At 59.1% G+C, this 12,468-nt stretch overlaps 2 protein-coding genes across 3 annotated transcripts in view; both read right to left on the minus strand.

The window, feature by feature from the left end:
- Positions 1–7,979: 7,979 nt before the first annotated feature.
- ASIC4 (acid sensing ion channel subunit family member 4) overlaps positions 7,980–12,468 on the minus strand; it is a 65,176-nt gene continuing 60,687 nt past the window's right edge. For both annotated transcript variants that reach the window (XM_069861281.1, XM_069861282.1), the window contains exons 2-10: positions 10,996–11,140; positions 10,667–10,794; positions 10,416–10,575; positions 9,907–9,963; positions 9,657–9,810; positions 9,171–9,262; positions 8,788–8,867; positions 8,358–8,462; positions 7,980–8,135 (exon numbers count right to left, since the gene is read on the minus strand). In XM_069861281.1, coding sequence (XP_069717382.1) covers positions 8,016–8,135; positions 8,358–8,462; positions 8,788–8,867; positions 9,171–9,262; positions 9,657–9,810; positions 9,907–9,963; positions 10,416–10,575; positions 10,667–10,794; positions 10,996–11,140 — 1,041 coding nt within the window. In that variant the 3' untranslated portion in view covers positions 7,980–8,015. The remainder of the gene's footprint in view (positions 8,136–8,357; positions 8,463–8,787; positions 8,868–9,170; positions 9,263–9,656; positions 9,811–9,906; positions 9,964–10,415; positions 10,576–10,666; positions 10,795–10,995; positions 11,141–12,468) is intronic.
- LOC138722413 (acid-sensing ion channel 1C-like) lies at positions 11,377–12,400 on the minus strand. The gene has a single exon (XM_069860484.1). The coding sequence runs from the start codon at positions 12,001–12,003 to the stop codon at positions 11,377–11,379; it is 627 nt and encodes a 208-aa protein (XP_069716585.1). The 5' UTR covers positions 12,004–12,400.

Consider the following 12,468-nt stretch of genomic DNA (forward strand, 5'->3'; position numbering starts at 1 on the left):
AGGGGGGCCGGGGTGGGGGGGTGAAGTGTTTAGGTTAATAAAATGGAGAAATGAACTGATGGGTCTGGCTGATTTTTCCCTGGGGCACCTTGGGGTGTCCTGCAGAGGGTCTGTGTGGCGGTGAGTGCTGGTTTCTTGTATAAAAGCTGACTGCAGTTGGATGGACTGCTTCCTCATAGGGGTGCTGCTTTCCCCAAGCCACCTGCAGCATCCTCTACCTGAACTGGGAGACTGCTGCCTGTCCTTCATGAGGCCAGGGGGAGCCCATCGATGTATGGGCAGGATGGCAAGTGCCAAGCGAAGCAGACGCTTGGAGCTACTAGCTTGAACCCCTGTGGCTTGCAGGAGGAGCTCTGCACCTCCCCAGGTGCTGCCAGCCCCGGTGGTGCAGCACGATGCTGAGCACCTTGCCACGGGCAGCCCCAGTACCTGTGTGCAGTGTGCTGAGCCCTGGGCTATGCCCCATCTTTCCTGATGAAATAAATTTGTAGTCCCACTGACTTGAGTTTCCAGCCCTTCTCAGTTGGAAATGGAAAAGCACCATGGTGAGCAGCTGGCGCTGTAGTGCATCCTCCCACAGGTGCTGTTCCTACAACAGCCTTTGTGGGCTGTGTGTAAGTAACGGAGGACCCCTGGCTCACCTCAGAGCAGAGGCTGGATAGTGTAAGCTCTGCCCTGCAGCATCTGGGATCAGCTCCAAAGAAAGCTCCCAGGCCAGAAGCTGCGTCTGAGCACTGAATTGAGTAATTACTGCTGGACTGCTGTTGAATCATTGCTCTCCAGGTTGGTTTTACCCTTTTTCAGGCTGTTTTGCATCATGGGGCTTCTCAACTTCTTGTGGCTTCCAGTTCACAACTGCTGTGGTGCTGGGTCATGCAGAGCACCGTAGTCCTGCCCTGGACTGTCTCACCTCCTATTTGCTTCGTGAGAAGCAGAGGCTGCATCCCTGCCTATGCTGCCTGCTCCAGGCAGGATTTTCATGGCTGTGTGCGCTCTTCCCACCAGCCCTTTAGTCATCACATTTTCTTTGTTCATGAAACACCCATATCAAAGAGACATCCCCAAGAAAATTAACTGAAACTACTTGCTGTTCGTTATCCAGGCTTTTAGTGCTCAGTGAAAGTCATGGAAAGCCCCGGGGCTGTGTGACATGCCTTCCCCAAAGATACCTCATTCATGTATTCCTGCTCCAGTCTTCATAACCGTGGTGTAGGAGCGTATATGTTTAAATATAATTTCATTATATTTCAGACGATAACTGTTAACTTGCTCTGAGTATTTCTATTTTTGAACTTCCCTGAGCACATCGCATACTTAATTCCCTTTAAGTGTGAATCTGGGACAGGGGGAGCGAGGCGGATGCAGGTGCGTTACAGATACATTTCTCCCCTGAAAAGCAGATCTAGGTGTTGGATGTGATTAGTCATTAGAAGAATATCCAAACCACCTTCAAATCAAGTTGGCTGCAAAAAGAAACGTAGAATTGTAATTTAATTGTCGCAAGATGGTCTAGATAGTGTTGCTCTTACCTCCTTATTGCTGTTTGCCCGCATTGACTGAGAGCTATTTGCATACTTAACTCTTCTGCACTACCAACACCAGCGAAGCCCTCCCCTGCTTTGGAAAACCTACAAGCAAATGACAGTGCTTGTGGTACTCCCAGCACTGTTTAATGCTCCCTTTTAAAATGAGCTGCCAGGGTTTGAAGCTGCTTTGGTGTTTGCCAAGCTATTTTCAGTGTCAAAACATGTTGAAACACTGGGGATGCACAAAGCTTCAGGAAGGAGTTTGGTGATGTTGGGAGGAGAGGGAGACAGGCTTGTTTGCTTGGCCAGAGCCCAGAACCTGCACCTGAGTGAGGTAAATGGGCTCATTGGGCAATGGTAGAGACCTGTGACAATGGGGACATTGGCACAACTGTGCTCTGCCCCGCTCCTGCCCACGCAGGGCTGCCAGGTGCAGGCAGGGTGTCCAACTGGGACTGTGACACCCTTGAAAGAGGCAGAGAGAAGTGGCCCCAGGTGCTGATGTGGGCGGCTGAGATGACAGGGACTTTGTGCAACCCTTGTTTGGGTTTGACCAGTACTTGATGCAATGTGTGGGTTTTTGCACAGATGCTGTTGCAGAGGCAGCACAGTGAAAGGAAAATTTTCCCAACGGGGCAGGCAGAAGACATGTCTGCTGCCCGTGCACGATGTCTTCCCTCAAGGAAAAATTCTAAAAGCATTACTGGCTCACCATGTCTTTCAAGAAGAGCAGGGCAAGTCCTTCTTGGGGAGTTTTTTGGAAGACAGTGTGAAGGGCCAGTTAAGAGAGGGGCTGGCTGGGTGCACTGGAGCTGGGAAGGTGCCTGCCTCCCCTCCCCTTCCTGCACCGTGGCAAGGATTTAAACTGGAGAATATCCAATCTGCAGCTCTGCTCTTGTGTCCCCGAGATTTGTTCCCTCAGTGTGGTCATGTAGGTGCCTATCTGCAAATGCAGCAGTGAGCCTGTGAGCCAGGGAAGGCAGAACCTGCTTCTCTAGCTCTGCTTGAGTCACTTCTGGCTGAGCTAAACCCTGTGGCGGAGTTATTTCAGCCCTGGCAATGTTAATCAGCTCGATAGCTGACCTTTGGGAGGATGTAGGAAGTGAGGCCGTGCCAGGAGAGGGCTGGAGGGCAAGGAGAAGCGCAGTGCCCTGTGCTTTCATTGGAAAGGGACCAGCAGTGCCTGCTGTCCTGCAGAAGTGGCTCTGCCAGCTGCAAAGCGGGACTCAGCCCTTGCAAACATTTCCTCCTGGCTGCAAGTGAAGGCAGGAGAAGCTGCGCTGCTTAAGGAGGAGCAGACGGGGAGATGCCAGGATTTGCCTGAGCTTGGTGCCCTGGATCACAACCCAAAGCCCTGCTGAGCCCCTCCAGAGTGGGGGCTATGGCCAGGGGCCTTTCTGGACAAGCTGAGGGAAATAAGAACTTTGGATGAAGAGGAAAACAGCCAGCAGCTTTAAGTGCAGGCAGGGCTGCTAGTGGCATGTGCCTGTCCATGGGGGTTTCCCTGCACTGGGGTGTCAGTGCACCCAGCTATGCCTTGGGACGTCCCACAGCCCTAGCTCAGTCAGACTGCACGAACCCAAAGCTCTGGGGCTGGGAAGAGAGCTAGACAGCTCAGTTGGATTTTAATTTTAATTGCCTCCTTGTATTTTGCAGCCTGCTTTCCTGCTGTGAGGGGCCAAGCACTGGAAAGCAAGGGTTATGTGTCTACTGCCTGGCCCCACTGATGGGCACCACCGGTCCATTGTACCAGCAAGGAGGCTGTGGGTAAATGGCCAGGAGCAAAGCAGTGAGCTGGGCATGCTCAGGTCATCAGGAGATGCTGAGTGTCACTGCTTTCTCCAGGTGTTGCCTGTCACCACCAGCATCTCTGGGCAGGAGGCACTTGGGGTGCAGGTGACAGCAGCAAGTTCACATGCCTGGTTGCGCTCCAGGGCTCACTTTCAGCTCCTCAACTCCCAAGCTGGATTGTTTATTTTCTTGAAATGCAACTTTTCGCTGGGAACAACTGTAATTTTGGTGCGTGGTAGTGGAGGCATGGTGGGAATTGCCTGAGGAGGTGCCCATCCCATGGACAGCAGGGATCCTCACCGGCTGCTCCATCTCGCTGGTGCTAGGGGCAGGTGGCTCAGGACATGCTAGCAGGGCCTCATCCCAAAGGACCCCAAAGGGACCTGATCCTCCTCACTGGCTTCTGTCCCCTCCCTGCAGCTGGCACGGCATCCTGCGGGAGCTGAGTCTGCTGGGGTCGTCACCTCCATGGTGACAGGAGCTGCTGCCACTGTAGCAGTCCTGTCGCGGTCTGGTGCCTGGCATTCACCCAGAGGGCTGCACTCATTAAAATTAAGGGCCTGTTTCACAGTGGATCCCCTTCTAATTATGCCCCAGCTATTTAATGTGGTTCATTACAGGCGATTCAAACAGTGCAGGTCTGGGCTGACATTGCTTTGCAGGCTGGCAAGCCCTGAGTGGCAGTGGCCCCTTCCCTGGGGAGGAACAGACTGCTGGTGGCCTTTGGATGGGAGCAGTGTGGGAGGGGGCACCCAGGGACCACAGCGCTGGAGTTTGGGGCTGGGCTTAGGATTCTAAATCTGGGTCATCCTGCTGGTCCTCCTCAGCCTAGCACCATCTGCACTGGGACATCAGCATGGCACAGGCAGGCAGGGACGTTGGGATGAGCTCACCTGGACATCCTGTTTGGAGGCAGTGGGAGACCCTACGGGAGGTGTCATTTCTGGGTGCTGCTGGGAAGCTGCCAAATTAAAGGACAGAGGAGCTGAGAGCAATAGATAAAAGTAACTTCACATCAAATCTCCGCTAGGTCACCACTGCAGAGCTGCTAGGACCTGTCCTGAGGCCACTTCGCCCACAACCTCCAGGAGTCAGGATGGGCCATGCATGAGGTTCAGCCTTTCCTTTGGTCATGCTTCACTCTGGTTCCTCCAAAATCTTTATTTTCATCTTTATTTTCTTCTAGGCGTAGGATCTGGCTTTGCAGTTTGGGGTTTTTTTTTTTTTGTTTTCTGGAAAGCTGCTTGCTGGGGCTGGGAGATGAGGCAGTGGAGCCGTTTGTCAGTGAGCACGGCATAGCACTGCACCCAGCCCTCACCCTCCCTGCCCTCCCGTGTGAGCACAGACACAACCTTCAGGGTTTGTATCATGACTCAGTCCTTCCTTAGCGTGTCCTCCAGCATCTCCAGCACTGCATGATCTTGCTCTCCTCCTCGTTCAGCTCCTCCAACATGTCTTCATGGCAGTGCAGGAGGTAGCAGGAGCTCCCAGTCATGGCCATGGCGTGGATGATGGTGACTGGTGGGGCATCCTGGAGGGGCAGATGTCTCAGGAGCCGCTAGCAGGGCCACAACCCAAAGGATCCCAAGTTAATGGAAAGATGTGGAGAATGTAGCTGTTTTCCCACTTTCCCTTTTAGGGCCCAGCCACAGAGCTCTCCTTGCAGGGTTTGGTGTGAGCTGTGGGACGGGGTCCTGTGTCCCAGCTGCACCCAGCTAACCTGAGCATCTTCAGCCCCCGCTTGTTTAGAGTGAAACCTGTGGTGCCCCGTGCTGGCAACCTCCACCGTGAAGCCAGGCCCTGTATTCTGTTTTGTCCACCCTCTGTGTGCTTCAGGGTGGCCCAGGTGGATGGAAAAGGGTCTGGAGTAGGCAGGATCTGGAAAGACCCTTGGTGGAGATGCTCCTTTGCCCATACCCATCTTTGTCTCCCCCATTTCAGTTTCACCCCCACCCATACCCATGGCACTCATCGACGTCCTGCTGGAGGTCCCACCATGGGCCAGCTTATAGCGCTCCCCCTGGCCAGGGGTGTAGGGCCCATGGCCCACAGCAGGTACCAGAGGAGCAGGCAGCTGCTGGCACCGTGCTGGTGATCCCGTGTGTGAGCAGTGCTAGTGTAAGCATCAGGCTTTAATTAACAGGGGCTGTGCCTGGCACTGCTAACAGGCGTGGGAGTGGAGGGGCCACGGGTACTGTGAGGGAGCACCCCATGGGCAAAGCAGGTCCTGCATATCGATCTGGGTGTTGGAAGGGGTGTAGGTGGAGCAACCCCCAAAGCATCCCCAGCCCATGTCTCTGCCCTCTCATTTGCCTTCCTCCATGGCCTTGGAGCAGCCCCTGGGGAGCAGGAGCCCATCCTCCCCACTACACTGAGTGCCTGGAGCTGATAGGGCCCAGAGAGGCGCTGATAGGGTGTCCACACTGCCCCAGGGAGCGATTTTATGGCCAGGTTACAGCTGTGGCAGTTCCTGCTGATGATATTCAGCCAACAAATCACTGCACCTCCGCCACAAGCAAGGCTCAAAGAGCTGGGCAGTGGACAAGGCTTTCTGCAGGCAGCAATGCACAGATGCTTGCATTCAGGTGACCCGGCATCCTTACTCTCATCCCAGCATGTGGCTGCAGGGATGTAGAAGTGCTCCCAGGGTCCCACCGCTACCTCCCCCTGGGGTGAGACCAGCTCCCCGCCGTCTCTGTCCCACCCCAGCCCGGCCTGCTTCTCCCAGCCCTAATGAGGTGGTTCCAGACCTACTTGTGCCTCTTTTATTAGGGAGTCTTTGTACATTTATAAAACAGTGACACACACACCTCTCCCATTCACCAGCACGAGGGCGTTCGTGCTGGCCTGCCCACCGTGGTGCCCATGCCCGCCCCACGCGGGGCTCACTGTTCCCACTGGCAGGGAGGGGGCCACATCCTGCACACCCCCACCCACCCACCACAGGAGACCTCGGTGTAGGGCTGGCTGGCGTGGCCGTGGCACGTCCCCAGGCTAATGCATGGCACCCCTCCAGGGACACCCCTGCTCGCAGGTGGGTGTGGAGGGACCCCAGGGAGCTGGCATGGGGTGCTCTGGAGGGGTTCCCTGGGGAGCGCCGCTGTGCCTGCCTTACTGAGAGGCTTGCTGTGTCCCCACACAGCCAGGTGATTGCACGGATGGGGAACACGTTTCATCATGGCTGTATATTGTGGGGGGCTGTTGGGCTTCATGTACCCAGAGCCAGGGCTGCTGGGCGTATCCCCAGGCTGATGCTCCGGTCCCTGCCCTGCGTTTCCCACATGTGGGGCATGAGGACGATGGTTCCTCCTGCATCTATGGCTTTGGCCACAGCGCGGCATGGCCACGCTCTGTCTGTGGGCACTGGGGATGGGGACAAATTAGCAGGGTGAGGGGCTGCCTGGCTCAGCCCCAGCGTCCCCTAGAGGTTCCAAATTCCTGCCCCGGGGTACCCCTCTCTGCCGTGTGTGTGTTGAGGGGCGCTTAGCCAGCCCACCCCCCCTCCTGAGATATTTTGGGGCTGTTTGCCCTGCGCTGGTGTCTGCTGCAGTGGAGAGAGAGGAGGCAATGTCTGACAAGACAGGGGGAGTGCTATGGGTCCTGCCGTGGGTCCTGCCGTGGATCCTGCAGTCTCAGGGCAGGCAGGAGGGCCGTGGGTGCCAGTCCTGGCTGAGGCCGGCTGGGCTGTGGCTGTTCCGGGTGGTGCTGGGCATGGGGCACCCTCCTAAACCATGTACAGTCTGCGGGAGGCACAGCGGGTGCTCAGCACCCGGGGTGTGGGAGCGTGGCGGGGGGAACGTGCATGGTGCAAAAGAGTGGTGACAGGCAGGGGAGTGAGGGCAGGACCCCCCCGTGCTCCCTGGGCTGTGCCAGGTGGCTGCACCCAGCAATGAGCCGCTTTGGATGGGGAGAGGATGGGGAGGGCACGGTGGCACTGGGGGCAGTAGGTTTACAGCTCCACAATGTCTAGGGGCTACCAAGGGCCAACACTGGAGTAGGAGAGGGGATCACAGTGCAGGGGTCTGGCTGGGAACAGCGATGTTGGGGGGCAGCAGCTCTGGCAGGCTGCATGAGGTTGGAGAAGGGCAGGCAGATGTTTTGGGGGGGGCTCACAGTGGTAATGGCGCCAGGGGTTAGGGTGGTGCCATGCAGGTGTGGCTGCAGGTGGGGTGTCCCTGGGCCAGCTGTGGGGGCCGTGCTGCTTGGAGGGGTGCCCTGCAATGCGGGAATGTGTGCGGGGTGGTCCCTGGGAAGGGAAAGCTGTTCCAGGCACCCCTTTCTCCTGGGCAGACCATGCAGAGCAGTGATGCCCCCCAAGAGGGGTCAGCAGGAGAGGGCTTGTAGGGGCTCACAGGAACCCCAGCTTTCCCCTCTGTGCATTCTGCATCACCAGGGCTCCTCTGCCCCACCCCACAGCTTCCCCAACACCCCTTCTGGCATGCCTGTCCCCCTCCACACCTTGTGCTTCAGATGGGGCCAAGCCCGCGTGCTGGGGGCAGGCGGAGGGGATGGGTGAAAGGGCTGAGGGACCAATCCAGTGCCAACGCCAGGGCAGCTCTGGCAGCATCGCCGGGGGCGAATGGCATGGCTGGTCCCAGCGATGGGGTGGGAGGGGCACACACCTGCGCCCACCACACCCAGTGCCATGGTCCCTCTCCTTGTGGATGGTGGGGAGGGCTGGCCAGATCCCGAGCTGGCCTAGCAGGCGAAGTCCTCGAAGACACCCTGGTGAGGGTAGTGGTGGCGGTGGTGATGGTTGGGCAGGATGCCCGCGTTGTAGGCGCCCTCCACGTGCCGGCCCAGCGTCTCACAGGGACTCTGTGGAGATGGCAGTCGGTGGAGTGGGCACAGACCACGTGCACACTGCCCCCCGTCCCCTCCGCAAAGCACCCTGTCAATCCAGGGGTGCCCCAGCATTGCAGCCTGAGGTCACCAAACCCAAAGCCGCACTGTGACTCTTGGGAACAATGTCCCTTCCCGCTGGAGCTGATGTTGCCCTGTCCTCACAGCGCCCCGGGCAGCCCACCCCCACGGGGATACCTGGTCCTTGAGCTCCTCCAGTCCTAGTGTGGCAATGCTGCCCGAGGGCTTCTTCAGCGGCGGCTTGGAGCGGCGCAGGACCCGGCTCACCCTGTCCCGGATCACCTGTGTGCAGACAAGACCCGCATGCAGGGAGCATCTCACCTGTGGGCACCCCAGTCTGCACACACCTGCTGCCCACGGCCCTGCCTGCCTTGGGCTGGGGGCTGGTGGGAGGACAGCATCTCTGCCCACCACCCTCCCCATCCTCAGGCTACTGAGGGATGCTGGGGGACCCGTCCTCCTCCCACTGCTTCCTGCTGAGAATTCCCCGATTTGGGGGCTGCAGTAGCCCTCTGAGGGGGCTGTGCACAGCACCCCCCTCCACAGCCCCCACTCTGCACCTTGGCTGCTCCCAGTGCCGAGCCCCAGCCCCAGCGCCTCCGCACACCTCATAGACATAGTCCAGGATCTCCAGGATGGTGAGGATGCTGGCGCCGATGAACAGGCCCATCTGTCCCCCGATGTCCCCTGGGGAGGAGGAGGGGGAGACTCTAGGCAGCCTGCAGGGAGCCCAGGGTGGGACAGCAGGGATGCAGGCACTGACAGGGCTGCGTGATGGAGAGGAACAGCATGGATGTGGAGGCTGAGGCGGCAGGAGGGAGGGGGCAGCGGGTGTGCAGGACAGGTTACAGCCAGCAGCATGTCACCCTTCGGCCGGGCTGTGGCTGGCTCCTGGCCCATGCAGTTCCTCCCAAAGCGGCCCTATACCCTCCCAGCCTGGGACCCAGAGCTCTGTGCATTGGGGTCCAGTGGGAATATGGGGGCAGTCACCGAGAAGTCCAGCAAGGTCATAGGCCTTCTTCTGCTCAATAGCTTCATAGTTGAGAGCCTCAAAGAAGATGTCCAGCACCAGGAAGTTCTCCCTGTGGGGAAATTATAGTGCTTGGCAAGGAGAGCTTGACCCTCCCACCTCTACTGCCCCCTAAGCCTCCCATGTCTCCCAGCTCCCCAGCTCCCAGGTGCTCCCAGGGTCCTGATGAGTTATTCAGGCTGGTGCAGTAGGGACATGGAACAGGTATGTCCCAGGCTGAGAGGGGCCATGTGGTGGGGAGATGTTGGTAGAAGGGCTGGGAGGACATGGATAGGCCAGGGAGATGCTCTAGTGAAAGCCATGCCTGGGCAGAGGATGCTGCAGGGACCACATGTGTCAGGACCTGCTCCTGCACACTGCCAGGAGTAGGTAGGGGGTTCTCCAGGTCCCCAGTGTCCCCAGCCCCCTGCTCACCTCCCTGGCACGACCCAGCACTGACAGCTCACCGGATGTAGGTCTCATTCTTGTTGTACTTGCGGGCGAGGTAGCGTGCTGAGCCCTTGTTAGGGATGCGCACCATGGAGATCTCCTTGCCGTAGCGCGTCATATTGCATGGTGTAGGGCAGCTGCAGCGCTCCTGACTGTCCTCCACTGCCGCATCTGTGGACACGCACCCATCAGCGTGGCCACAGTCCCCAGCCCTCTCCCTAGGGGTGCCTGACCAGCCCCCAGCCTCCCACCCACCGCTGCACCTACCCAGCGTGTGGTCAGCACACTCGATGTACACATTGGGAGAGCAGATCGACTCATTGCCTGCAGACAAACTGCTGGTCAGCGGGATGTTAGTCTGGCCCGCTTCTGCCCCTCACCCTCAACTTGCTCCCCTAAAGGCAGTGGCCCCTGGATGTGGAGAGGATGGGGATGGGTGGCTTTTGGGTGGAGGTTGGCTAAGGCAGCACTGGGGCACAAGGCAGACAGGGAAGGGGCTGACCTGGGGTGTGAAGAGGGTAGGATAGGGGCTGACCCAGTGTGCAGAGAGGGTGGGGTGGTCCCTGGGTGTGGAGGGCTGGGGCAAGGAGGACTCGAGTGCAGATGTATGGGGTGGGAGGGACACTTGGGTACAGAGTACGGAGCAGAGGTGGTCATTGAGTGCAGAGGGATAGGGCAGGGGTGATCTTTGGGTGCAAGATGTAGGGGGCCAGGGCAGCCCCAGGAGGACTGTCAGGGTAGTGGGGTGCCCCCACACCATCACACACACCCCTCACCTGGCATGTGGACCATGCGGCAGTGGCAGCTCTGCACCACAGCCTCCTTCTCACACTGCAGGCGGCAGGCGGCGATGCTGTAGGTGTCGTAGCCAGGCAGCATCTGCTCCCGCTGCATGCTAGCCCGGCAGTTTCCCCATGGCTGTGGCAGGTAGGTGAGCTGCCAGGGTGAAAGGGGAATCACTTCAGGGCTGCACTGGGCTGGGTGCCTGCAGCCACCTCCCTGGGGGCTGTGGGACATCCTGCCTTACCCGCTGCTCCTGGCAGGACACAAATGTCTGGAAGCCAGGCGAGACACCAAAGCCCAGCTGATGGATGTAGGGCGGCTCATCCTGGCTGTGGATCTGGACCCGAATGCCAGCTTCAAACGATGTCTCATCTGCGGGAGGACAGAGGGGTGCACACCTGCCCACGGATGTGGGCACACCTACCCCTTCAGGCTTGTCCCTGTACTCACCCAGGACACGCCCTGTGGGGCCCTGCTTGCTCCATAGCCCAGCCCAGGGTGCCCTGCTTGCCCAGCAGCTCTCCCTCCCCGCACCCCTCACCCATGCCCTGCCTGACTCATAGCCCCACTCACTGGTCTCTCTCCAGATGGGCAGGTACTCCTCCTGCTGGATGTCCAGCATAATCTCCAGCCCGTTGCCCATGCCACCTTGGCGGGTCACTCGTGGGTTGGTCCGGTCCCCGTTGAAGGTATAGCACTTACCGTAGCGTGTGTAGACCTGGGGATGGAGAAAGAGGGGTGAGAAAGCAGACGAGGAACTGGCAGGGCATTCTGCAAGCAGGATGAGGTCCAGGGACTCCTTTGCAATCCCATGGAGGTGCTGGAAGGGGGCAACAGTCTTACATGGCCCTTGGAAGGGCTCATCTAAGCCTCCCCACCCCCAGTGCTGCCACTCCTCCACCCTTGTTGTGAGGGGGCGAAGCATCACTCCCCAGCACCCGTGGGGCAGCCCAGTCATCCTGCTCCCACCAAGCAGGGACTCACAGGGATGAAGTGCTGGGGGCCACAGCGCTCTCCCTGAAAGCGGCACTCCACCAGCATGTCCTCGATCTGGTGGCCTAGGCGGTGGAAGAAGCTCTGCATGGTGCGCTCAGAGCGGCGGGGTGGCAAAAAGCGTGAGTAGTTGGAGAGACGCGTCAGCCATGCACGCCGGTCCTCCCCCAGCACAGCCAACATCTCGGGCACCAGCGAGCGATTCTCCCAGGCCAGCCCCAGCCACTGCCCCACAGAGTAGAGGTCGGGCTTGGTGAGGTGCAGGAAACGTGCCCGGTTGGGGTTGCAGAGGGTGACGGCTGGGAAGCGGAGCTGGGGCGCCCAGGCGAGGCGCGCGCGGGTGTGCACGGGGTGCGAGAGCAGGTGGCGCAGGCAATCGGTGGCACCGGTGGCCAGCAGTCCAGCGGAAGCCAGGAAGGCCAGGCTCCAGAGCAGGCGGCGCAGACGGGACTGTGGCCGGGTGCACATATAGTGAAGCCCAGGAATCCTGATGGCTCGCAGGATGCCGAAGGCGAGCTGGGCAGAGCCACCATCCTGAGCTGCTGCCAGGTCTTCTTCATCCTGGCAGCAGGCAAGGGGCAGTGGCATGGCCACAAGCAGGGTGGCCCCTCTGGGAAGCGGGGTGCAGGCTTCCCGTGAGCTTGTCCAGGATCCCTGGTCCCCCCCAGGGAGCTCTCCCTCCTGGGAGTCTTTTGCTGTGCACCTTCCTGGAGACGATCGTGGCAGGCGCCTTCTCAAGCTGCTCCAGTGACGGGCGAGGGGAGGGAGAGAAGGGGGCTGCTGCAAATACACGCCTTCCCCTAACCTCCATTCAGGAATGGAAAATTCCTCCCTGAGCCGGGCTGGGATGGGAGATATGTTGCTTTACCCCAGGCAAGGTGAACTGGAAGCACCCAGTGCCTCAGCATGGTGGGCAGTGGTGTCTGGACAGTGATGCCCTGTCCCAGTCATGCTGTGTGAGCCCTGTGCCTATGGATGCTGTGCCCTGGCTCATCCCTGTTGTTTCCAGCCCTGGCACTGCAGGCTTCCTTGGACCCCTGCATGGAGCCTCAG

The sequence above is a fragment of the Phaenicophaeus curvirostris genome, chromosome 7, assembly GCF_032191515.1.
Source record: "Phaenicophaeus curvirostris isolate KB17595 chromosome 7, BPBGC_Pcur_1.0, whole genome shotgun sequence".
In the NCBI taxonomy this organism is placed as follows: Eukaryota; Metazoa; Chordata; class Aves; order Cuculiformes; family Cuculidae; genus Phaenicophaeus; species Phaenicophaeus curvirostris.